The sequence below is a fragment of the Neopsephotus bourkii genome, unplaced genomic scaffold, assembly GCF_033783945.1.
Source record: "Neopsephotus bourkii isolate Nb327-2 ecotype Australia unplaced genomic scaffold, CSIRO-AGI_Nbou_v1 NB_1760, whole genome shotgun sequence".
Taxonomy (NCBI): domain Eukaryota; kingdom Metazoa; phylum Chordata; class Aves; order Psittaciformes; family Psittacidae; genus Neopsephotus; species Neopsephotus bourkii.
Window position 1 is genome coordinate 7,656,273 of NW_026902234.1, and position 25,759 is coordinate 7,682,031.

Sequence of the window (25,759 nt, forward strand, 5' to 3'; positions counted from 1 at the left end):
TTTTAACTTCTCTGTCTGGTCAGGTTTACCACACAAAGTACTGAGTGTTCAAGTAATAATTAGTTCACTAGAGCAAGCAAGGAGAAGGAAGTCTGTTGTCTTTGAAATGACGCAGAGAAGAACCCAAGCATAGCCAAAAACCACACATACGAGATGGGACAAAGCCTCTAGATTAAGAAATGAGACGGTGAACAAGTGGAGGCTGGAAGCAGAAGGTTAATACTTACCAAGCATTATGATTGATCCCAGGAACCCAATACGTATGTGAAAGCAATTAAAATGCGTGGATTATATACAGTGATAAAAAGCAAGATTGACTAGGAAAAAAGGTGGTGTTTTGGTGTTGGTTTTTTTTTCTGTGGAGTTGCAATGAGAAAATGGTCTGATTTGACAAATGAGAATGAAAATGGTGTGCTGTTCCCTACCTAGGGTTGAAACTGGGGGAAGAACTGGTCCTGACTAGGTACACTGGAAGTGATTTAGTCTGGAAGAACAGTAAATAAAGATACATGTTTTAATAATAGCTGTGGCTTTTCTCATTTCTTGACTGTCCGTTTTTGCATTGGTTGTCCGTTCTGGCCCACAAGGATGCCAATGACACATATGCATCCCAAACTAATCAGAAAGCCTATAATTTTAAAGTAATTTTTGCTGTTCCAAGGCAGGGGTGTGGAACACCCACAGGCTTGGATCATCATGCCTGGCTTAGAATGTGATTGTATAGGGGCCGTCTCAGAGACTACAGCCTACAGCTCTTGGTTGGCAGCCCTGAGGGAGAGGGTATGCCTGTGCTGTCAGATGTGAGCTGCTTAGTCTTTGCTGAAATATCTTTTCTTTTTCAAAACCTCTCCCTGCCTCCCTCTCAACTTCTGTAATCATGTAATTTCAAGACAAGAGGGCATGCTTATGGTGTGTTTGGGTTTGAGGTTTTCTTTTGCCCTCTGGGAATTTTCCATAGCTTATTTACTCTGGTGAAGGTTTGGTCATGAACCACATTGAAAACTGAAATGTCTTGTTCCTTGAAACCTGTTAATTTTATAAACCACAGACAAAATATGGTGAGGCAGCTGCATTGAGAGTTTTCCCATATGACCCAGCACTAACCTTAGCCCAGCCCAGCCAGGCTAGCTCTAAGGGATGGCTCACCCTGCCACAGCTGCGCTTGAGACAGCTAATGATCAGAAACTACCAGTTGGGCAGAAAAGATTGTAGCAGCCACCAGACATTTTTCCTGTGGGGCTTGATGAGTTGACTTGTAATTCTTGAATAGTCTTGATTGCCTTAGCTTTTTTTTTTTTTTCATTATCCTAGAACATGTATGTTAAATTAGTTCTGCAGAAGATTAGAGCAAAGGCATGCTGTTTTTACTGGCTTTATTCGCTGCTTCCCAGCGTGTCTCCGCCCCCAAAGATTATACCATCATTATACATTTATTTTTGTATGTATTTTCATCTAATCCAGATATGAACTGTCAGTCTTAACAATGTGATACCATGTGGCAGAACTGAGGCATCATTTTATCATCTTTGAGTAGCTGTCATTTTGTTCTAGCTCTTTTTCTGCTTGCCAATTAAAGCCAGTATTTTGGTACCAGGTTGGAAGAGGAGGAGTGTTAATTTAGCTAGCAACTTTCCCATGACTAAACAAGAGCAGCTCTAGGATTACAGTTTCCTGCAGCTAATGAGTGTATACTAACATGAGTCAACCAGACCTGTGCCTCGATGAATTTTATTGTCTCTCCCTATAATGCTCAGTAAAATATAGGAACCAAAATGAGTCCTTCTCCAGACATAACCTTCCTTCCTCAAAATTGTAGATCTTCAGTCTTTTGCCTGCTTTCTCCAACATCCTTAATCTCCACTTTTAAACTACCTGAAAGCCTTGGGATACAGTTTACATCGGTGTCTGTTTCCTGTTTTCCCACATTTTGTTTCGTTCAAGGTTGCTTTTGCTTTTCTTGTTCCAACTGCACAAAAGAAAGGTCTTACTCTTAAGTCATCATGACTGCATGAGAACAGCTGTGTATTTTTTGTTTTCTTCTGGTTTGTTTTTTCCCTGGAGAACACAGAAAATACCCTACAGTGTTAAATACCCCCTCTAGTCTAGCTTAGTACTGTTTCTATTATTTGATGGTGAGTAATACTTCAAATATGGTATGATTGCTCCACTGTTACACACTTCTCAATCAGCAATTTGGGTTTTCCTTAGCTGGAGGAGGCTTCTGGACCATTAAGCTTTAATAGCTGTCTGGAAACCTACACTCCATGAGCTCGTGTAGTCCTGGTTGGAATCCACATATTCTTTTGGCCTCCACAAGGTCCCGTGGCAGTAAGTTTTGCAACTTCATTAGCCACTGTGTGGAAGAAGTACTTCCTTTTGTTTATTTTAAACCTGCTCTCTAGTGGTTTGATTATGTGCCACTTAATTCTTATTTTGTGAGGAAATGTTCTTCAGACCATCCATGACTTTGTAAGCTGTTCATGGATGTATAACTTCTGTTTCCAAGATGGAGTGAAGAAACCTGAGAGTGCAGTGAGAGGTTAGATGTCATCATGTTATTCTTCTCCATGTGTTCGGTAGATCACGTACAAATTGAGCATCCAACAATTTACATTGCTGTGTTCTCTCTGGTCAGCTAATGATACTGTTTGTCTTTGCTGACAGTCTGTTGCTGACAGTTGATGTGTTAATGACAGAGAACTATCCACCAAAAACAAAAATTTGTGGCAATATTAGAATAGATCCTATCATTGTATGTGTGTATAATTAGGGCATGCATAGTTTGTGTGTGTGGATAACTTCATGCTTTCTGTCATTCTTTCCATCATTCCAGCATGCTTTTTTTCCATCATTCAAATTTGTCTGTGATTTGATTGTGTAGTGGTTTATAAACTCTCCATACCCTCAAGTGTATATCATCATGTCTGGGATGACTTTTGATTGTCTGCATATTCTTGAAAGGACTGCTTTTATTAAAACAATACTCATACCTAGGTTCACACAGTCCTAGAAGTACACAAAGTTTGAAGATCACACTATCTAGATAATACCTCCTCTGGTACAAAACTGATTCCTGTATTGGTGCAGAATATCAATTTTTTTTCCTCCCTTTATGAGAATAAGAAATAGGTCTCTACTTAAACTGCATTTGAATTCCACATAATATGTTACCAAATAACTTGCTGTGTGGATAAAATTGTGGAACACTACCTGTTACTGAATTTTAATCTGTTGATTTTTTACTGGGTTTTTTGTGCATCAAAGTTGGTGTCACTGACAGCAGTGAAATGGGTATTACTTTTTTTGCTGATCTTGTAGCACTCTGATGTTTGCCATAAATTTTGCACTGTGAGTATAGTATTAATCATTTGCCCAAACAGCTTCAGAGACCGTTTTCACCAAAATTTTCCAGTTGTATAAATACATCAGCCCAAGAGGTTTACCTGGTGGAGAGAGTCCTCTGCTTCTGGCAACTGGCTTGTCTGCCTTTGTTTCCAATTGGTGCTTCATTCCTCAGGTTTTAACCTGTGAAAAATGAAATATTTTTCATTATGAGGTTGTGATAGTTTTTTTTCTTTTTTTCCCAAAGAGATGTTAAAATGAGAGTGCCAGAGTGCAGATTTCTCACCATGGCTTGAAGCAAAGCCCAGCTTATTCTATTTTATCCCTCTAGTGTCTCTTTGACTTCTTCAGTGCAGAGCTGCTGAATGTGCTTCTTCTACTTAAAAAGTTTTATGAAGAAAGCTGGCTGTGTCATACTGTTTCCTGATCCATAGTTAACTCACCCTTACAAATATGCCCATGCCAAATTTTACTGAGAGCACTGAGGCCTTCATAAATGCGATTCTGAGAAATTACTTGACTACTGCTGGCATCCATCTGTGTGGGTTTTTTAGTCTTCTGTTACAGAAGTAAATTCTGATTGTTTCGTGTTTTTTTTTTTCTTTTGGTGAGTAAGTTGTCAGAGTTCTACAGTGCTGACAGCTCCCATCTTGACAGCAGACTCTTATTTCATGAACCTTAACTTGTTGTACTTGCATAATAAGAATCCTTCAATTTAAAGGTTCTCTGTAATTTAACAGTATTTTTGACCTTGTTAAAGTTAGTATTTCAGGCCAAAATGTGTTTTGAAGTTTAGGTATAAACTAAAGGCTTGTGCATAGTGACATTTCAATTCCCTAGTGTAAAGTGTTAAGAAGAGGAATAGGATGAGAATGAATTGCTTTTATTTTCACTCCAGCCTCCTCCCATTTCATTAATTTGTTTGTCTGCATTTTCTTCTTTTCTAGAGTTTTAGAGTGCCAAGGGCTGCCCATTGTGAATGGGCAGTGTGATCCGTATGCCACTGTTACCTTAGCAGGACCCTCCAGGCAAGTATTGCACATGCAAGAGCTTCCATTTTACAAGGAAAGCAATCAGGTTCCTGATGCCTTTGTCTATTGGAAATCTGCATCCTTGGATGGACAGATGGGAGTACTTAGACACCACTAGAATATGTTAAGTGTTGGTGTGTGCATGTATGAACTACTGAATTATACTAGAGTAAGCAATTTGAGGCTTGTTTCAGGTTTGATTTATGTAAAGGTCTGAATAATCTCTGAATAATTTAAATATCCTGGAGTATGTAATTTGTGGTTAGGCTTAATTTGTACATCTTCTCACCTCACAGTTGGAGACCAGTTTTTGAGCAAATTTATTTCCTATTTTGGGCAGGGGCAGAAGAGAAAGCTGAATACATCAACATCATGCGGAGTATGCACGTTTGTGTGTGAATATTTGGAGTCTTTTAACTTTGTAGGTGTGGCAAATTAATGTGTATGTTGAAAGCCCTAGCTGTCTTAGTCCTATAATTTGATACATGCAGATATAATAGCATGAATAAAACTGGAATGAGCTTTTAGTAATGACATTATGCATACTAATCTTCAATTTAAATTTGGGATTAAATTTTCTTGTTGTGTTATAAAAATTTCCCATGTTGTCAGATGTCACTGTTTTATTTCTGGTTATTTAGAGTCATCTTTCATGTCTGTGCCATATTAGAAACAAAACAGCTCTGCTGTGACCTCAGAGAATCAGATTTGGTAGCATGGGTTATTTGTAATGTTTTACTGAAATAATTTTATTGAAAATACTGTAAATAAGATGCATTCTTGACAAATTCTTACCTTGCATGCAGAGGAGTCTGACCAGTCTATGACCAGAATATAGAGCAGTCAGACTGTATTCTTCATCTTTGTCTAGGTGTGTTGTTCATTATCTCCATTAATGAGCTGTGCATCTGAGTTGTATGTGTTGATGTTTTAAGCCTCTAACTTATTTCAAATGGTACTGGGTGGCTATTACTGATACTGTAAGGAGATTTTTGGCTAACCCTTGTATTCTTGAATGTCCAGACTTACCTTTGTCTGCTTTCCTCTGCCTGCGGGTCTGGCTGTGTATGACAACTGATAATGTATTTCCCTCCAGAATAAGCAGCACAGCCTCATCCTATTACTATCTGTTTTTTGGTGGGGAGAAAAGGCTTCCCTGCTATCTCCAGCAAGCAGCATGCAGCTTATTCCCATTGACTGCTTTGTAATTGCCCAGTAATTGTGCTTGCTTTAATCGCCTCCTGTTCTACATCCTGCTTCCCAGTCCTTTCGCAGATGGGCTTATCAGTGAAGAGGTTGATTGGCAAGTGTGACTGATGATATGGGATAGGCAATCTGCCCTACGTCCTGGAGGCAGTTAGTCTCTCTGATCTCTCAGCTCCTCCTAGGAACAGTGGGATATTCTTAATCTGTACATCATTCTCCTCTCTGAATTTTTCAATGCCTCTCCTTTTAGAGTAGTAAAGCTGCTTTATTCTGCTACATTTATGCAATGCCAAGCATAAAAATTTCACCAAATGTGCTGCTGTTTATTGTGTGATTTTTACTTAGAGAGCTATCAGACTTCCTGACCAAAACTGTTTCTAAGCCTCTATTATGGATGGGAAAACATTGTATGCTGGTGGATGGGCCCATTCAAGACACAGGAAGCCGGTGGCAGCACTGGGAATTAAACCCAACTTTACTTGACCTCTGTAAAAGAATACATAGAATTGTCCAGCTACTATAAACAGTTATAGCCTATCTTAAGCAGCTTTGCTGAATGAGAAATGAGGGATAGATTCTGGAATGAAATGATTAGTAGGCCAGTTTTCCACATGGCTGATATGCCTCTCTATCTGTATCTGTTTTATCTATGCCTGCAGAGCTGTAGGGGAAGATTGGTGACACAAGGACAACACAGCTTTTCACTTGTAGGTAATGAGAACATATCAAGCATAGGATCAAAACATTTGGAAATCATCAAACAGCTGTTGGCTGGCCTGTGAGAAATGCATTGACTGGCTCTAGCCCAGTCTCAAACAGTTTGATGTCCGCATTCTAAAAGGCGGGCACAGGTGGATAGAGCTGCCCACAGAGGATGAATGGGCAGTGCTGAACTTTGTCAGGCCTATTGCCCAGGGAGTGCTTTGAAAGAGGTCTGCCATGTCTTGTTCCTACAGAGCAGTAGAAATTGAGACTTAATCCTACAGAGCTCAGCACTACTCATAATAATAACAGCAGAACATTAACTAAGTGCTCTTGGGGCTGCAGGGAAAAGGCTGGTAATACAGCAATAAAAATACTCTTACTGAGGAAATGGTTCTGGGTGGTTTTGATTATTTCACACCACTGAGAAGCATTCATTGAGTCCTCAGGCCAGGATTATAAAACATAAACCACAAAAATAGCTATTTGTTGGCCTTCCTGTCTCCTGTGCTGTTAGGGTATGAGGGATTTTTGAGTCACATCAAGACTGAGACTGTCCCCAAGTGTTGCTCCTCAGGGCCTCATTCTTGCCAGTTGCTTTGTACAGATACAAGATTCTGCTGGACGAAGTGAGTGACAGAATCAAGAACTTGTGTTTAAGAGAGGATAACAAACTGTGATTACTGCCACTTCAGAGAAACAAGCATGTAATGAATCTCTCTATTAAATGTGTGTGAGTGTGTATTCCTTACTGTGCTGGAGCCATGTGGCATTCTAGCTTTACCAGATAAATCAAGTGGATGATTATTTGTTCCTCAGTCACCCTGTTGTAGGATCACACGTCTGCTGATGTTGTTTCTTACCTTTTTTTTTTTTCTTTCTTTCCTTAATTCAGATCAGAAGCCAAAAAGACTAAAGTTAAAAAGAAGACCAACAATCCACATTTTGATGAAGTGTTTTATTTTGAGGTTGGTATTTCAAAGGAACGGGTGATAAGCTGAAATACTATACTGTAGATAGTTGGCACAGTACCCTGCTCCACGTTGTGCCAGCTGTCTTCTTTGAAGACTGTTTCAAAGCATGGTGCAGGGGAAAGAAGTACCCAGGATTAGACTCGCCATCTGCTGAGGGAGCAGTATATTGCTTCAGCTCAGATACCGTGCAGGAAAACCGTCAAGGTGCACTTCTGAGCAGCAGCCTTTGTGCTCTATGGCAACTCACCCGAGAAGAGTTTTGAAAAAGAACAGTTAAAAATGGGAGTTAAAAATAAACAACAACAATCTTTTTAGCCTTTGTTTTTATAGCTGCTCCACCCTGTGATACCCAGTCACTGGGAGGAAGGTTATGTCCTAGGGATACTGAAAACTGTAGAGGAAAAATACACTCAAACTGGATGTTCTGGCTGTCTACCAGTCTGCTGCAATACCAGTGCCTTTCCTCCAAGTGGGTGAAACCTCTACAGCTTGATTGAATACAGAGCATTTTCAACAAGTCCAGTTAAAACGAAGTATAACTTTCATGAAAGTGCTTATTTCAGTTCTTTCTGGCAAGAGTAGCTGTAATTGTGGTGTGCCTGTACATATATGTGCATGTGTTTATAATTTTGATACCTCTGGAAGCTTTTAATTCTGTCTTCTAAAGTGTGTGAATCTTTTCTTTTTCTCTGGAACATCTTAGTCCTAATCTACGTTTAACTGTTCTATTTCAGTAGACACCTCAAGAACATATCTGGCTTACCAAAGTTGATGAAAAGCCAGAGTAGTGCAGTGCAGGTGGCATATCAATGAAAAGCTTTTTCTGGCCATACGGCTTGCATCATTCAGGAAACATTTGTGTTGGAAATTGTTGCTGACATAGGGGCAGCACCTTGGGATGTGGTTTTTCAGATTGGCTCAGGAGCACAGGCAGCCACATCAGGAAGGAGAGCTGGGGAGAGAGGAGCCATAAAAGTGCTGTTGCACTATGCAGACCTGAAGTACACTTATTATTCTTGGCAGGGCCACTGAGGGGTTTATTGCTGTCTTCCCCTCTTTAAAAAAAAAATAATAACTAAATAGAAAGGCCATCCTTGCTTAGAAGCTGATAATTGTACCAAGTAATCTAAAGTCTGTTGTACCAGCAGAAACATGGTCTTGTGGATTGGATTAGCACTGTTGTATTTGGATTTGAGGAACAGATAGCAAGTTCTTTATTGGCAGAAGCACTTTCTCACTGCCCAAAGGGGTGGAAGCCCTGAGGCTTGGCCAGGATAGCTGTCTAAGGTAATCTTTCCTTTGTGTACCCAACACATCTCTTCCTAGGATGTAACTTCCCTGCAGACTTAACTTCAGCTAGCGGTGAGCCTTTGTGCCTGCTTGCTGACTTGGTGAGGCTCTGTAGTTGCTGCATGGGCATGGTTGGCAGGGGAGAGATCCCATGGTACTGCGTGAGGCTGTCCCAGATTTAAGTCCCTCATCTGGCCTTTGCCAGTGGCACAAGAATGATGCTATATGTAATTAAACTAACTCGGCTTCCTTATGTTTAACATAGGCAGTTCTCAGGGCATCTGTCAGTGAGAGCTTTTTAATGAGGATGTAAGCCAGGAATTCAGACTGTAAAGCACAAAACTTCACCTGTCTGATTCCTCAGCCTTCTGTGCACTGCGGAAGCCGAGAACGTTTGGTATTTAAACACTGAACTTGGCAGGTGGTGCCATATTGGGAGAGGAAGGAGAGAAACAGAAAGCATCTTCCAGCTGGAGTTGTGGAGGGGGCTTGGAGGCTTGCTTATCTTGCCTTTACGCTGAGAGCTGGGTTGCGTGCAAGTATCAGCAGAAGCAAAACCTGAACTCAAGCCCATGCCCCAGTTGTTCTGCTAACTCAGAGCAAAATGTTTTCTGTGCGGGTAAGAGCAGAGCTTGGGAAATGTCTGAATCAGCCAAAACTCTGAAACATAAACATACCCTTAGTGCAGAGAAAGCCATAATAGATTTATGTCATTTTGAAAGCAGTTAGTATATATCACGCTAAATGTCTCAGAGGAACAAGGTTCAGTAGAACTGCTGTGGCTGGGAAATACATTCATTAATGAGACATGGGCAGACCTGTGGCTGGTGCATACTGATGGAACTGCACTGATTCATACTGTTAACAGCAGTGTCACTCACTGCTTCCAAACAATTTCATCACCTTTCCTGCAGTCTGCTAACACAGTGATCGGCCATGCCTCCAAGGAAGAACCTGATCTGTAAAAGCCATTGAATGGCTGCTTTCCTTTCTATAACCAAATTTGATTTTCTAAAAGGAAAATAGCTTATAGTTGATTTGGGAAATCTAAGGGCTTATTTAAGGGGTGCTGTGAGCGAAACTTGCACCTGATGGCCAGGAGCCATTTTCACCACGACTCCAGCTGCAGTGTAGTGTTGGGGCTCAGAGTTCTATATGCAGCTACAAGAAAACAGTCCTCTTATGGAAACCAGAGAAGGTAGTGCTGGGGACCTGTTTGCAAACCTGCACGTGCTGAAAAAAAAGAAATGACTGGGGTTAAACAGCTTGCCAGCTTTCCCTAAAGAAAGGGACCACCAGCACTGCAGAGTTGTGCCCCCTTCTTTGTAAAATGGTACATGGCACTTCAGTTCAGCACTGTGAACTAGGAGGTCCCTCATCTCCAGTTCCATCCTTGGAATGGATGAACTTCATACAGCTATCTTTATAGCAATACCACTCTTGAACTGTATTAATATGCACACTAAGAAGTCATACAGGTGAGCAGGGAAACCTAGTACATGCCACATATCCACCAAAACTTCTCAGAAATGTGCTTCCTTAAAGGGATGTGCTATGTTACACCTATGCTATAACATTTTTTTAACAACTCGTGTGTTAGAGATAATAAAAGGCTTAAAATTTACTTCCTTATTAAAAATTACAGCATTAGCTTCACAATAGTAACAAAAATGTCATTTGCAGGTATGTAAGATAATTTCTTGAAGCCACAGTGACAGCAGTTGCAAGGGTGAAAAGATTTGTGCTAAGCTGCTGAAATTGTAGGCTACGCTTAAATCCCCTGTGCTCTTGGGCTTCCAGGTGCCCTTGTTTCAGTCTAGAGCATTTGGTCTCCAGTGCTGCTAGTGTCTTTTAGTTTTTATGTATTCCTTTGAAAATGGTGTCTCCCTCACACATACATACACACAGAAAAAAGGCTCTGTTGAGCGTCCTGTTCTTTAAGAGTCTCTTCGGGTTCCTCCCCACTTGTGCAGCTATATCTTTGCCTCCCTTGTTTGTACCATCTGCATCTGGTGTGCAGTAGAAAACCAAGAGGTCAAGTTTACAATAAAAGACAGTTTTTATGAGTGGGAAATATCAAGCTACAAGTATATTTAACCTACATTAAATTTCAGCTTCTGTGTGCTACCAAGAGCTGAACCCACACATCATACATACTTGCATCTGATCAGTTCCTGCTGTGGTTTCAGCTGGGTGGGGTAGCCTTTTTCTCAAGTTTCTGACACACTGTACAAAAATACAACCATCAAAGTCTTTTTATAATCCTGCTAGAAAACAAATGTTAAGAAATGCTTGTACAAAAACTTCTTTGCCAATGCTCTACACTTAACAGCTATCTTCCCATTATTTTCTGCCCATGCTTTGCTATCAGTCTTGCAAATATGGTTGCTGAACTGTGCACCTGGTTCTATACTCTGATATGCATAATACAAGCAAGCATCTCTTGGACAGTTGATCTGCTTGGTATTTTTTGGTATGAGCATGATAAATTGACTTCCAGGATATCAGGACAGGCAGAGCTTCCCAATTATAACTAGATAAAATGTTCATAAGGATGGTTTTGTGTCCGTCTGTCCCCACCTCGCTTCAGAATGTCTCAGGCCATCTGAGACATTCTGAAACATCAGTTGTACAGCTGTATTTAAAACCCAGTTATTAATTGTTCTTTTATTTCCCTAGATGGATCATAAAAGTGGTACTCCTTTCCATGTGTTTTTTTTCTTTTGTCAGTGTAAACTCGAAGTACTGTAGTAATATTAAAGACATCCTTTCTCTGTAAAGACAGTATGGAGTGTCTGTTTACTTCTGGATATGATTGTGTAACCATCACTTTTGTATAGTCAGGAATGTGTTTAGTCACCATGTTTATTCAAGTGCCTGAATGTTTTCAAAATTAAGACTGAAGTCACTGCTGATAGTAAAAGGCTGTGATCTTCCAAAGCTTGGTACATGTAACATCAGAATGCATTTGTATCAGATCAAGTTGTTAAAGTTTCCTCCTTTCTATTAGGTTACAAGACCCAGTAGCTACAACAAGAAATCCCATTTTGATATTGAAGATGTTGATGAAGTCGATAAAATGGAGATTAGGTAATACAAAACATTTTATTCTAATAAATTTGTCTTCTAAAGTTGTGTAACTTTGTAGCAGACTTGGTTTTCAAAGTGGCAGGCATGGTTTTGCTGCTGATAAATCGAGATGTCTTTGTCATTGCATATGTTTGTTTACCTCCACCATCTTGTAGATTGTATCTGAATATGTGTGATGGTTCTGCTGCGGGAGAGATCCTTATTATTTTCCTTCATATCCAGTATACACTGTGATATACTAATCTGTGATTGTCATTAAGTTCAGCCTTTTCTGTCTGGGCTCCGCTTCCTTCTTCTCTCCTCCTTCCTTCCCTCCATCAGTTTCTCAAGAGAGCCCAGAAGCTCTGTGTTCCTCCCAGTTAGAGAGTGGTTTTTCTTTCATCACTTGATTTTAGCAACCCATATAAGGTCCTTCTTCCCTGAAAGGAAACTCTTGAACTTGGAGTTTCTCTTAGGCAGACACAGTTTCTCTTCTCATTTGCCTGCCAGACTTTAACCCCTTCTTTCAAAGCTGGCTATGATAAATGTGAAATCCATTGCTCAGGAAAGAAGCAACTCTGATTTCAAAAAACAAAACAACCCCACCTCACCCCCTGCCACCCACTTGGTACTATTTTAAAATCTGCTGAGGTCTGTCAACAGTGTCTGTAGGGACAGGAAAATAGGAGGAGTGCAGAGAAAACAATAGGAGGTGCAAAACCTAAAGGTATCACATGCGTCATATCACCACAGACATTGAAACTTAAGAGACTTAGGCCATCTGGTGATGTGGGTGCACTGTAGCTGAAAACTGCTGTATCTCCATAAGGTGGTAAGAAATTCCCCTCTCCTTTACTCTAGGATTTGGAAGAAGAAAGGCTGGGGGAGAATGGTGGCACCCCCTTCCTCCCCAGGTATTCCCACTGGAGAGATAGTGAGGGCTTATTTTCCAAAACATTCCCTAGTACCTTTAGAAGCAAAGCTGGCTGTAAGGAAAGATGAGACCAGGAAGGGGGAGCAGTACTTACTCCCAGCAGGCAAGACACCCCCGTGTTCACGAATGGATGGGTGAGGGCTGTTCTAATGTGATGGTCAGCTGCTGGTTCATGTAGCCCGTTAATGTAGTATTGCAGTGTTACAAGACCACTGATGGATTTAATTGCCGTGGTTCTGTGAGACAGGAAAGGGAAACTATTTGTATGTGAGTGAGACAGAGCTGTAGTTCGTTTCTCTGAGAACATCCAGGCAGTGCAAAGGTACCTGGCTTAAGGGCAGCTGTTTCAAAGAGGAGAAAGCAAAGGCCCAGGTTTAGTGCCGTGCTGCTTCAGTGGTGTCAGTCTTGCAGCACAGCAGATGACCCAGTACCACCACCACACTAAAGTTCTCCAAAGCTTTGCATGGTGTAGGCAGATACAAATTAACATGCCCCATATCCCATGGGATGTGTGTAATGGAATAAGCAACTGAACAACATCTTGGGAGTCCCAGTCTAATCTTTGTGACCACGATGCCTAGGCACACACTGGCTTTAAATGAAAGCTAGGGTCCTTTGGTAATTTTTTCCCCCCTCTGGGAGAGGACCCCAGACATTGGTAGACAGCGGTTGCACATTGCTTAAATGTTTCAGTTGATTCTTATTTTTTCACTACTGGACTAAATGGAATTATGCAGTTGTTTTACTTACTAAGTATCATTTTCTGGAGAAATTACTGTCTGCAATGATAATGTATGTGGTACTCAGCTTCAGAAGAATCTTTCATTCCTTAAAACCAACACATCACAGTGTGGTAAGGATGAATAGTTTGTGAGGAGCTTTACAAAATAGTTGGGAAAAGATTAAGCGCTTAAATAATAGACAAAAACTGATAAAGTATTAGTCTTGGTTGGGCAAACTCTTTGCTCAGAGGTTTTGTCCCCTATAGGACACTGTGTTTTTGTTTCCATTTCAGGTTCCCCTTCCACCCCCGCTCACTTCCTCCAGTCTGTTTAGTCAGAGTTAGATTGCCCCCATGCCTTCTGGACAGATTGTACAATTTATGGGTTTGGGGGTTTGTTTTCTTTTTCTCTCCTGAGAAAAATACCATTCCACAGGGTAAAGAGGAGGCTTAATCTCTCATGGTTTCTCTCTAAAACTATGAAAGTTTCTCTTTTTGAGTGGGTGTAGGAAGTTGCAGAGCATATCAACACTTAGGGACCAGATGTTCTGGTGAATTCATTGTTTCTCCTCCCCCTCTCTGCTGTTTCTTTCTTTCTGTGACTGAAGTCTGACCAGTTTCAAAATAACACTTGCCATAGTTTTGCCTTTTAAAAGCTCAGGAAACAGTAATCTTTTAGAATCGGAGGTCTGTGTATTACGATTTTTAAAATGCTGCTATGCTTTGTACTCCTCAATGCACAAAACAATCATTTCAGAATTGGATGCCTGCTTTGCCTGCTGTGTAAGATCTACCTTGAGTTGTTAGTTGCTCTCCTACAATCCTTTGCACTGATTTTTTCCTGTAACTTAAGCTGCTGTGGGGGAACACCTTTTGGCCGCATATGTTTAAAAGTGTTATTTCTAGTGGGCATCTTGAAAGAATTTGGATAAACTGGAAACTGGTAGCCTGTAAATACTTGGTAAAGTGTAAATTAGACTATGTGTAAATAAACTTCCCGAAAGATTCCTTTCCTCCTGAGGCTGCTTTTGGCTATCTGAATTAGTTAGCAACATACCATCCAGGTATGAAGAAAAGGGGGGAAAAGGTTGAATTTTCAAAGAAGCTTTTTTTCCTTTGGGGGAATTCTTACCCTGCGGAAATACTGTCAAAATATCAGAATCTGAAGAACTTTACCCAGCAGGCATGCAATGTGAGCTGGTGGTATATCTACTGTATGAAACTTGATGCATGAAACACTGTTGAGAGGTACAAGGCTCAGAGGATATAACATGCTGTCCTCTGCACTTGCATAAGGTAGGACAAACCTTTAGCTGGACTATCAATGCCCATTCATTGATGAGCCTACTGTGACTTGCTCGAGAATAGGAAAGTTGTGTGAATATGTCTATGGAGGACTTTGCATCTAATGCAAATTGAAGTTGCTCTTCTAAAAATGTTTTATTATTTGAAAACCTGTATTTTTTTCCGAAATATTTCTCCCCTCCCTAAGTTTAAGGCACATTCAGACTGTCACTTAGCTGCAAAATTCTCATCTGAGCTGTCTTTAAAGTGTCTCTCAAAGGAAACCTTAAATTATGTACATAAAGAACTACCCTGGCATTTGAAACCTATGCTTCAAGGTGGGTGTTGTAAATTTATCTACGAATACCACGTTAGATACCGGTGCTTTTACTCTGAAGCTCAGTGCAGTTGTTTTACATCCTAATGTTGAAGAGCATGTAAAAGAGAAGAAAGTATTATCTAGAGACACATACACAGAACTGCCCAAACATTAGGGACTGAGTGTCAGAAACTGTGTAGGCTTTAGTCAATAAACAGATTATATGGAGTGGTAGAACTGTCCTGAGCATCTGTACAGAACTGGTTTAGGTGCAACAAATTTGAATCTATCTCTGTAAAGATGATGTTTAGCTGCTAGTAATCCCAGATTAGACCAGGACTAACAGTATGGAGTCCTTAAAGACCTCCTGCACCTTTTTTTTTATGCTGGTGTCCATTTTACCCATATTTTTTCATTATCTGGGATAGCAAAACAGTCCTCTGAATCTTTATCAGTATGGATAGTGGAAGCAGTACAGGTAAGGGAGAGAGAGTCTAGATGATTTTTTTTATACTGATGTGTTTCATGGAGGCGAATTGCAAGGCTCCAGCAATCTAACTAAGGTAGGGTTGTCTCTTTACTGTTTAGAAACTATTGTAGTTTTGAGACTCATAGGCTTGAGGGGGAAAAAAAAAGAATTTGAAACAAGTTTGGAATGATTTGTTTTTGTTTTTGTTTTTTTTTAATTTATTATGAATCTTTAAAAATAATTTGTTTTTATTACAGAGTTGATCTCTGGAATGCCAGTAACTTGAAGTTTGGAGACGAGTTTCTGGGAGAACTGAGACTTCCTCTGAAATTTCTCCGACAGTCTAGTTCTTACGAAGCATGGTATTTGACATTTTTATTTTGGAGAATAAGTAGAAACATATGTCTGCTATGAAGACTAGGAGTAATTACTGCTAGGTGATAAAGTTTAAATGGATTTAATTTGTATCTTTTTTGTAAGCAAGCCAAAGTAATCTTAGCAAATGTAAGAACACGAAGTTTTGATGGTGTGTTTACAGATTTTGGTCTTCATCTGTATTGCATGTGGGAGTTCTAATATGTTGGCTTTGTGATATTATTTACTGCAGTTCATCAGCAGTGCCATAGTTTTAGTGTGGGGGGGGTGTTTAATCATATCTGCATAAAACTTTATGATCAGGACTTCCCATCTTGCACTTGGTGCAAAGCGAACTGGCAAATTAAAAAAGTCTGATTCAGAACTCTTCAAGGATTTGATACATATGCAAAAGTTATACGTATCTGTACATTTTATATATGTTCATGTACAACCCGAGATTATCTTGTGTTTCAGAACAAACTTTCTGTCTTATTTTTTTGTATATCAGGTATTTCCTGCAGCCTAGAGATAATGGTAACAAGTCATTGAAACCTGATGACCTTGGTTCCTTAAGGTTAAATGTGGTTTACACTGAGGACCATGTTTTTTCCTCAGACTATTACAGTCCACTTAGAGACATCCTGCTAAAATCTGCAGATGTTGAGGTAATTTGCTTGCACTGCTTGTTGTTTACCTGCAGATCATCCTCACAGAGGTCTCTAAATGTTTGTCACTGTCTTGCTGGCACCATAGCTGTGTAATTACCAAAGACTTCAGCTTTTTCCTTTTCAGACCTGAGGGCCTTGTTAAGCTCTGCATATCCTTGGTGCTTGTTTTCAGTCCCTGCAGAGATCTTTATCTGCATTCAGTGTTGTGGGTAAAGGCACACCCAGGAACACCAGTGGTTTTAGCAGCAGCATAGTCTCCGTGGCTTTCTAATTTTACATGTGAAAATGCAAAGTGAATTTCAGTTTAATCAATTGGTTTTCCTTTACTGGAGAGGAACGATTTACTTGTGTAATTAAAAAAACCAAACCAAACCAAACAAACTAAAAAATAACCCTGAAATCTCAGAGGGTTGTACCATATGTGACATTATATGTTCTTTTAAGCACTTGTAACAGTGCTTTTATATTTTCAGTACAAGAAGTGGGTTCTATACTTACTGAGGCTTGAAACTGAGAAGGATTAAAGTTCTTCTTCTTCACTTGCTTCCCAGGCAACAGTGACATTCAGTGAAAAGACAGCTATTAAAAATGGAGGGGGGAGAAAAAGAGACTGTACTGTATCAGTTTTTAAATTGCTGCCGTCTTGCCATCAGAACTTACATCCAGCGAAAGCTGGAATGTTATGCCCACCCATGTTGTGCATGGGCATGTTTGGGTAACTGGCTGTTGCCACTGTTGTGTTGGGTTTTGCATTAAGGAGCTAATGGGAGAAGAAAGAAAGGATGCTTGTTCTGGAAAGATCTCTCAAAGTTTTTCTTTCCATTGTTCAGCCTGTTTCAGCATCAGCTGCACACATTTTGGGTGAAGTTTGCAGAGAAAAACAGGAAGCAGCCATACCTCTGGTCAGGCTTTTCTTACACTATGGCAGAATTGTGCCTTTCATAAGTGCCATTGCAAATGCTGAAGTGAAGAGAACTCAGTAAGTACCAAAACCCAAGTTGCTATCATACCTACTTTATGTTGGCTAGTGTTAGAATCCTCCACTCTAGAATTACGTGTAATTTCAAAAGAAAATTTTAAAGTTGTTCCTGTTTCTCCCAGCTGAGTGGCAGAACTCTATAAAATAATTTCACTGCTCTGAAGATCTGGTGTATTTGATTTTTAGGAGGAATTCCCATCATGTTTTGGAAAATCTATTTGCAAGACTATTGTAATGTCTGAGAGCAGGGGTTTTCACTCTTCTTAATTGAAATTATATTTGATGATAGCTGTGAAATACTACATTACCTTCAGCTGTTCATATGAAATAATTTCAGTTTCATAGTGTGCTAATAAATCATCTAGTGCTGAGTAAAAGTGTTGAATTTGTGGGGAAAAAAAAAAAAGACAAGTTTCTTCCTAATCATGAATATTTACGGCAAGCTGTGTGCATTTAATCTTTCCAATTGGAAGGCTGAGGAGCAAAGATGGGATTGGATCTGGCAATAGATAGCAGAAAACAAGTTTTTTTTTCTGGTCACTTCTTGTAAGTACGTTGTTTGGCTTAGTGTTGGACTGACAGTTCAGTAGTGTAAGATCTAGATTCTTTAGGATCAGCCAGGTCCTAAAGAACATTTCTTGCTACAGGCTTTGTCCCTATGTAGTCATGTTCCTAGCTGATGATAGAAGAGACAATAGAGAGTCAAGGGGAATGACAGATGTTAATGCTAAAGTAACAGCTTCCTCAGCAAAAAATAAAATCTTTGTGTGGGCTGACCTTTTTTTCCAGATTGTCTGAGGGATAAAGTGTTTTCCTTCCTTAAGTAGGTGTATTTTTTCTGTGCTGCAGGTTGCCTGAAATAGCTTGATTGCTGCAGTATGAGGAAATCTGCTTCTCCCTAGTCAGTCCTGTTGCTGTGATAAAACAGCAAAGATGGTGTTTGGTTTCAGGGGTTTCTGGCATTTATAACAGGCAATGAGCTTACGTTTTTATGAAACAAGATGATGAATCCAGCAAAATCATTCATCCTGTTATTCACTGCTTATAAATGGGCACAACTGTTTATAAGAACAAGCAGATAACTTCATATCCAAGTTTGATCTGCTGTCAGTAGGCACAGGATTTGATCACATAGGTTGTAGATGAGATTGTTGATGCTGCATAATGTAAATTGCTATACAAGCAATTGCAGGTACAAAATGCATATGAATTTGCTTGCATTTTGAAAACAAGTATTTCTAAAATAAATAAATACACATGATAGTGCAGATAGTACAGGATGATTTCTGTGCAAGTGGCTTTTCAGAAAACACAGAGTCTGCATGGCAGGCTTAGCTCTCAGGGCAGAATTGGGATCTGCACTGTGTTTAATAGTGTTATCACAGAACAGTGCTGTAGGTCACTTAGAAGAGATGGCCATGTCACTGGAGCCAGTGTTTTCTTCTCCCTTTCCAGTTTACAAGCATTTATTTTGTAGGCAAAAGTAGTAGGTCATGTGTAAAGTCCAGTGTTGTGGGGACTAAAGTCACTGCCTCCTTCCCTTACTCAAATTAATGCTGTTCTGTAGCACATGAAAACAAGCGTGTTTTCCCTTATTTATACTGTAAAACCCTTTGATCTAAGCCTATGTGTTGCTGTGTGCTTAAATGGCACACTGAGCACACAGCACTGATATGAAGAAGCAAATCTTATAGTCCCTCTGGACTTAACCATGGCTACTGCTTTTCTGTTGTAACCTGGAAGTGCAGTAAATGCTACATGACTTTGCTTGATGGCAGGCTGGTGTCAAAGGGGATATTTGTGCATTCAAACCCAGATTTCTGCCACTTTTCACCACTTTTCAGTTCCATATATTAGCAGTTTATTACAAAGAGGCTAAATTACAGAAAATTGTTCTCTTCCAGAGATCCAAACACCATTTTCAGAGGAAACTCATTAACTTCTAAGTGCATTGATGAGACAATGAAACTGGCAGGGATGCATTATCTGCAAGTTACACTAAAGCCAATTATAGATGAGGTAAGAGCGGTTTAGACTGTTTATTTGATAAAATGTCACTGTAAAAGGGCCTCAGGGAGCAGATGCTTTTTATTCCTTTCCATTTTAGGTGACTTTGTGGAAATAATGCTTAAGAGCCTGTTTGTATGTTAAAATCCTGTGTGTTTAGCCACAGCTGAGTCACCCAATTCAGAAACAGTTGGGTTGTGTTAAAGGAAAAGGAAAGCTTTCATTTATTTAATTACTCTGTTCTATAAAACCTAACATTTATCATTTCTGAGAAAATATTAAAGTAATAACTTAGATGAATAAAGAGTATCTACAGCAGAAAGCTGCTGGGAAGCCATAAGTAATGCGTTTCAGCCTGTGTGTATAAAGGAATAAAATTATTCCAAGATAACTGTGTATGTGATGCGTGTATTGTAACAATGGTTTATTTTCTATCCAGTACAGAATTGTGGGTGTGAGTATTTTAGTGCTGTAATTGGACAGTACATTCAGACCACAGACTTCCTTTAAATGATTTGACAGTTTCTTCAGCTGTTGTTTTAATGTTTCATCAGAAAATGTCAAGTTGTTGAAGAATATAGATACACTTTCAAAATTGCCTGTTTTGGGAAAATTTCACTTTTATTGAACAGCCTTGTGTGAGAGAGTCTACAGAAATATCACAGTATCACAGTATGCTAGAGATTGTAAGGGACCTCAAAAGATCATCTAGTCCAATCCCCCTGCCGGAGCAGGAACACCTAGATAAGGTTACACAGGAATGTGTCCATGTGGGTTTTGAATGTCTCCAGAGAAGGAGACTCCACAACCTCCCTGGGCAGCCTGTTCCAGTGTTCTGTCACCCTCACTGAGAAGAAGTTTCTTCTCAAGTTTAAGTGGAACCTCTTGTGTTCCAGTTTGTACCCATTGCCCCTTGTCCTATCATTGTTTGCCACTGAGAAGAGCCTGGCTCCATCCTCGTGACACTCCCCCTTTATGTATTTATATACGCTAATAAGGTCACCCCTCAATCTCCTCCAAACTATAGAGACCCAGCTCCCTCAGTCTTTCCTCATAAGGGAGATGCTCCACTCCCTTAATCATCTTAGTTACCCTATATTCTGCATTTTAGTTGAAGGAAAGGGTAGAACAAATTAATGCTACTTTTGGGGGGGGGCGGGGGGGAATTAGTATCGTTATGTAATTTACCTTCAGTGCTTTGTCAAAACAAAAATACATATACAAAAATTTATGAAGTTGCCTTTGGCCTTTTACCTCAAAAATCCCTAGCAGATTATGCTTTTTACAAAACTTTTTCTACTCAAAGGTAAACTAGTATGTTGCATGTTCACTGTGTTATTTTTTCTAGATCTGTCAGGTCCATAAACCTTGTGAAATTGATCCTGTGAAATTAAAGGATGGTGAAAACCTGGAAAATAACAGGGTATGCATTAGATTTTGAAGATATAATCTCTGTTAACACTACCAAGTTTAACTGAGTTCCTCAGATGTTTGATGTTGCAAATAATGTTGTCATTCATTAGAATATACTGAAGGCTTTCTCCACACCACAGACTGTTGTAATTATTTTTACAACAGCTTTACATTATGGTATAAATACAGTATCTGTAGAATGTTAATCGTTTCTTTCCTTGCCCTTGAGGATAACTTAGCCTGTGGTTCCACTGGTGCCATAGAAAATGGTGCTGTGAGAAGGAGCAATATGCCATACAGTCATGTCACTTGGTATGAAATAATATTTTTACTCTTGTACTTGAATATGTGCACTTAAAAAGACGGTATCATTGAGTGTGAGGCTGTTTTGAAGTGGGAATCTTTTAACGATGCCATTATGAATAAACCCAGGAATAGTACAGCTTTCCATAGCAGAAAGTGATACTAATGTCATAATCATTGCCTTTTTCAGGAAAATCTGAGGCAGTATGTTGATCGCATTTTTACTGTAATTACAAAATCTGGTGTAAGTTGCCCTACAGTGATGTGCGATATTTTCTTTTCACTGAGAGAATCAGCTGCCAAACGGTTTCAAGGTGAGTTTCTATATATTGTTTTATTTTACATCACCTATAGCTTTTCAATGTAGGTGTAGTCTTAGTAGTGTGCACGATCCATGGTGGATTTAATAACTGAGCAGCAGCTTATCAAAAATACCATTTGGAGTATGTATTAATGTGGAACAAATAATCAAGGAAAAAACAGCAAAGAACATGACATTAAAACCAGCAAAAACCATGAATTTTCCTTAAATATCTTTCCAAGGAAAATGGCATTTTAAAAGAGCATTATGATAGTATGCATGTTTCAATATTTGCAAAGTATGCTCAGTTTTTAAATGTTCAGGTTTTTGTCATGGCTCATTATGCAGGCTCCATGTAGCTGAATTATTTTCTGTTCATATGGCAATCTGTAATAAAGGCCAATCTGTAAATTATTTGACTTATTGCAAGCTCGTTGCCCTAGGAGGCTGCAAAGGTTTCCTGACTGTCAATAGAGAATTCTTTCTGCTCTCCTCTAGTTGTTTTGGCTCTGCAAGAATGAGAGGACAATATAGAACTGGAATTGAGCATAACGACCAACCTATGTATTTTCATGAAGGGAAGCAGATTACAGTAAGGAAGTTTTAAGACAGAGTAATCCAAATTCAGCTTTTAAACAAACACTTCATGGTAGAGAAGCTCAAGCAGAAAGACATTGACTGTGCTGTGTACTGTTTATTTTATGTAAAATGTATTTTCTTAACTACCAACTGGGGTATATTAAGATTCTCTACAGCACTTGTGCTCAGGGCTCTAACTAGATTACCTAGGGCTAGCCTCTGCGCTGAGCCTTTCATAAAGTATGTAAATTATTCATCATACTTCAGCTGTATTGATGGAATAGTGGATGTTTATGCAAAATTCCCTGTGCGGTGGAAAAGTGAATGGTGTTCTCCTCATAGCCTGCGTCGTGAACTCGCTTCTTTTTAAAAGCCTGTCATTGACAATTCCTTGGTTTATTCTAGCCGATCTCTGCCTCCAAATCCTCCATCGGTTCATCTTGTAATTCCAAATACAGACGCTTCCAGCACATGCTTGAGTTAGCTTTCTGAAGGGATTCTGATAATTTGAGAAGTTTTTTAAGAAAGGATTATTGAAATGCTGAGTAGAGGTCTTTTTTTTAATAGGTGACCTAGATGTGAGGTATACAGCTGTCAGCAGCTTTATTTTCCTCAGATTCTTTGCTCCTGCCATTCTTTCTCCAAACCTCTTTCAGCTTACACCACACCATCCAGTAAGTACCATATAAAATTTTTTTACCTATGTATGTGGTTCTGTCACCATAGTCTGTCCATCAAGATTCTTCAGTTCTTTTAATAGCCTTTAGGAGAAGTACCTTTGTTAAAGATCTGCTGTGTCTGTCTTGGATATGAAGCATATGTTGAATGACTGAGTATGTGAAGAACTTGGGAGTATGGGAAGAACAGGGAAATTTAAAGACAAAGACGGTCTAATCTGCTGTGGAGAAGATTGTCACTGCTTCATTTTTTGCTGCATTACATTAATGCTGGGTTGTCAGCAATGTTGGAAATGTTTTGGATGTTAAGCAACTCATTCAAGACTTTGGATTCTTACTGGGGGTGGGGAAGACCTGGACTGTCTTCAAGATAGAAATTTCTATTTTTATATTGCAAGTGATAGTCTTTGGTTCTCTGAAGAGCAATAGGGTAGCTATGAAGCATGAGAGCTTAAGAGTCAAAAGCCTTTTAAAAAAGCAACTTTATTTCTCTGGTATTTTATTGCATTTTTTCTGATTTTATGTTACTTTTCTTAAAATGAAGTAAGAAAGAAGAAATGTAGTTTCCTTTCTCAATTCCGTGTTTTAAATAGCTAATCTGTATAATATTATTCCCTTTCCTAGGATCCTCAGACTTCTCGAACTTTGACTCTTATCTCTAAAACCATTCAAACACTTGGCAGCCTATCAAAATCTAAATCTGTAAGTATATCATTTTCATTTAAAGGCTTAATTTAGGAAAGTGATTTCCTTTCTTTCTTTTTTTAATCTTTTATCACTTACTGTAATTAAGCCTCTAAAATGCTTGCATTGCACTAGGCTTATACAAAACTGGTTTATGTTTGCTTTGATTATAAGCCTCTCATGCTCACAGGAAAACTAAATCTTTCTTAATCTGAACTAAATTTCAGTAAAGTAAAATTCTGTGACCAACCCAGAAGTCTGTTCCAGGGCTTTTCATTTCTTCCTTCTGGAAGAAAGGTAGTGATAAGGAGAACCCGTTCTCTACTTGCTGCGGGTATACATGATAGCAGCTGGAGAGCTTTACAGATTGTTTCAGCATTTTAAAGCTCAACTGAGAAGAACTCACAAGTAAGGGGAAGGGCTATGCTTCTCTTTTTGTACCAGTTTAGTTTTCTGAGAGTCAATGGTGAGATCAGATCTAGATGCCCATGCTCTGGATACCTGTTTGAAATAAACCTTGTATACCTAAGGCACCACACTGCTGTATCTGGTGGTAATTTGGGGTTGCTGGTGGTCTTGTTAGAATTCGCACAGGCAACTGTAAACAAATTTGTATCTTACTTATGAATCCTTTGAGACAATAGAATTCTTTCTCTCACACTTGGCCAGCTTCTTTTAGGACCAACATTAAAAGCTGAATCAGAAGTTCTAAGCTTTTGAAGAATGCATGGTTAACTGTAGTTACTGCACATCTGAAATGCATTCTGCTACCTTTTCAAAATAAAAATATGTGAAAGTAGCCCTTTGCTTGTTTTACCTCTGGACAGAAAAAGAACTCTTATCTGCAGTGGCTTGTCTCATGGTCTACTGCTGTTAGCAATAATATTTTCTTTATAAACTCTATTATGATATGCATGGTTTTGGCTTTATATTTCAGGCCAATTTCAAGGAATCCTACATGGCTACTTTTTATGACTATTTTAATGAGCAGAAATATGCAGATGCAGTAAAAAATGTAAGTATTGCATGTGGATGTTCTGAAAATCTTGCTGGGTTGTTGAAACTGATGCTCAGAATCCTAGAATGTAATGCAAACTGTTTGTAAACCAGGAAGCATGTGCTGGAAGAAGCAGACTGAGCAATAGTCAAGAAACTTCTATTAAATTATGTGAATGTCAGTAGTAGAATCTCTTTGGATCTGTTTCTACTTAATAATTATGTTGGATTAACAAGCAGCTTCTTAGAGCTTGAGACGTGTGTGCTTCATAGGATGCTGCAGATCTGTGATTAAATTGCTTATTACAAAAGGAATTGACAGAAATGTATAACAAAGGAGAAGCACAAGAAGTGTTTGTCATCTGCAGTCGTTCTGCTTAAGCACATTTGGCCTATTTTTAGTTTACAACCAAGGAAACCTCCCAAATTCCTCAAGCTTCTGCCATTACCTTCTGTTTAACTACTTTTACAGTATTTTCTTGTAGCTGTGTGCTGTAGATTTTAATTTGGGTAGTGCGGTCCTGTCATTTTTATATCTGCTTTTTGTTCACCTTTTAGTTTCTAGATTTAATTTCATCTTCGGGAAGAAGAGATCACAAGAGCATAGAGCAACCTATATTGCTTAAAGAAGGGTAAGCATGTGTCTGCAACAAAACCCTGTACTTGTGTGCTTGCTACTATTCTAAGGCAGCTATCTTTTTTTTCCACCACTCCTATTCCATCTATGTGTTCAGAGAAGAATGCAGGAAGATTCATGTGTTGCTATTTCTACTCCGTGGCTGCTGTAGCTGATTTTAACATCTTTTTCATTTGATTTAAACATCTTAAATTAAGTATGCTTTGAAATAAGTGGAGGAAACAGAAGCCTGTAGAACTTAATTAACACAGCTAAGGCAAAATAAACTTAAATCAGCATTTTGTTAAAATCAAGTTGATTTATCTTTTTTTCCTGAGCTCCAGTGAACAAAAGCTGTAAAATTCCACTGTGAAGGCAGATGCTGAATACCTTACTGAGGGCTAATCCTGCAAACAGAATATGCTTTTGCTGCCCTATAAGATCCGTATGCTAATCATTATCATGGCAATTATGAGGAAGAATTGTGATGCATTTGGAACAGTTTCTCCTTTTAGTACCTTTTCTTTCTCTGGAAGCAAGTTCCATGTGCCATATTAGTTTTAGATACCAATGACTGACTTGTATTGTGTTACAAAACTGTGTTCTTAAGATCATCTAAGTGCACAGTGAAAACAGCTTCTTTGAGCTGGGAGGAAGAAAGTAAAAAATCTAAATACTTCCAGTCAGAGCTCAGTAAGCTGAATTGCTGTTTGAAAGTAAGCTTTCACGGTAGCCCTAAGTCATGCAAAAAATAGGGTTTTGGTGAAAACATGACTACCTCTTCCAGTTAATCTCTGCAGTTCACTTCATCTGTCCCTAGAAGCAAGGTTGTCTATTT

General features: G+C 39.2%; 1 protein-coding gene across 3 annotated transcripts in view; it reads left to right on the forward strand.

Annotated features, from left to right (window-relative positions):
• RASA3 (RAS p21 protein activator 3) overlaps window positions 1-25,759 on the forward strand; it is a 172,886-nt gene that overhangs the window by 134,536 nt on the left and 12,591 nt on the right. For all 3 annotated transcript variants that reach the window (XM_061377712.1, XM_061377710.1, XM_061377711.1), the window contains 13 exons: window positions 4,290-4,370; window positions 7,177-7,249; window positions 11,556-11,635; window positions 15,599-15,703; window positions 16,207-16,363; window positions 17,197-17,345; window positions 19,250-19,364; window positions 20,701-20,775; window positions 21,259-21,382; window positions 22,516-22,622; window positions 23,250-23,327; window positions 24,247-24,324; window positions 24,864-24,937. In XM_061377712.1, coding sequence (XP_061233696.1) covers window positions 4,290-4,370; window positions 7,177-7,249; window positions 11,556-11,635; window positions 15,599-15,703; window positions 16,207-16,363; window positions 17,197-17,345; window positions 19,250-19,364; window positions 20,701-20,775; window positions 21,259-21,382; window positions 22,516-22,622; window positions 23,250-23,327; window positions 24,247-24,324; window positions 24,864-24,937 — 1,296 coding nt within the window. The remainder of the gene's footprint in view (window positions 1-4,289; window positions 4,371-7,176; window positions 7,250-11,555; window positions 11,636-15,598; window positions 15,704-16,206; window positions 16,364-17,196; window positions 17,346-19,249; window positions 19,365-20,700; window positions 20,776-21,258; window positions 21,383-22,515; window positions 22,623-23,249; window positions 23,328-24,246; window positions 24,325-24,863; window positions 24,938-25,759) is intronic.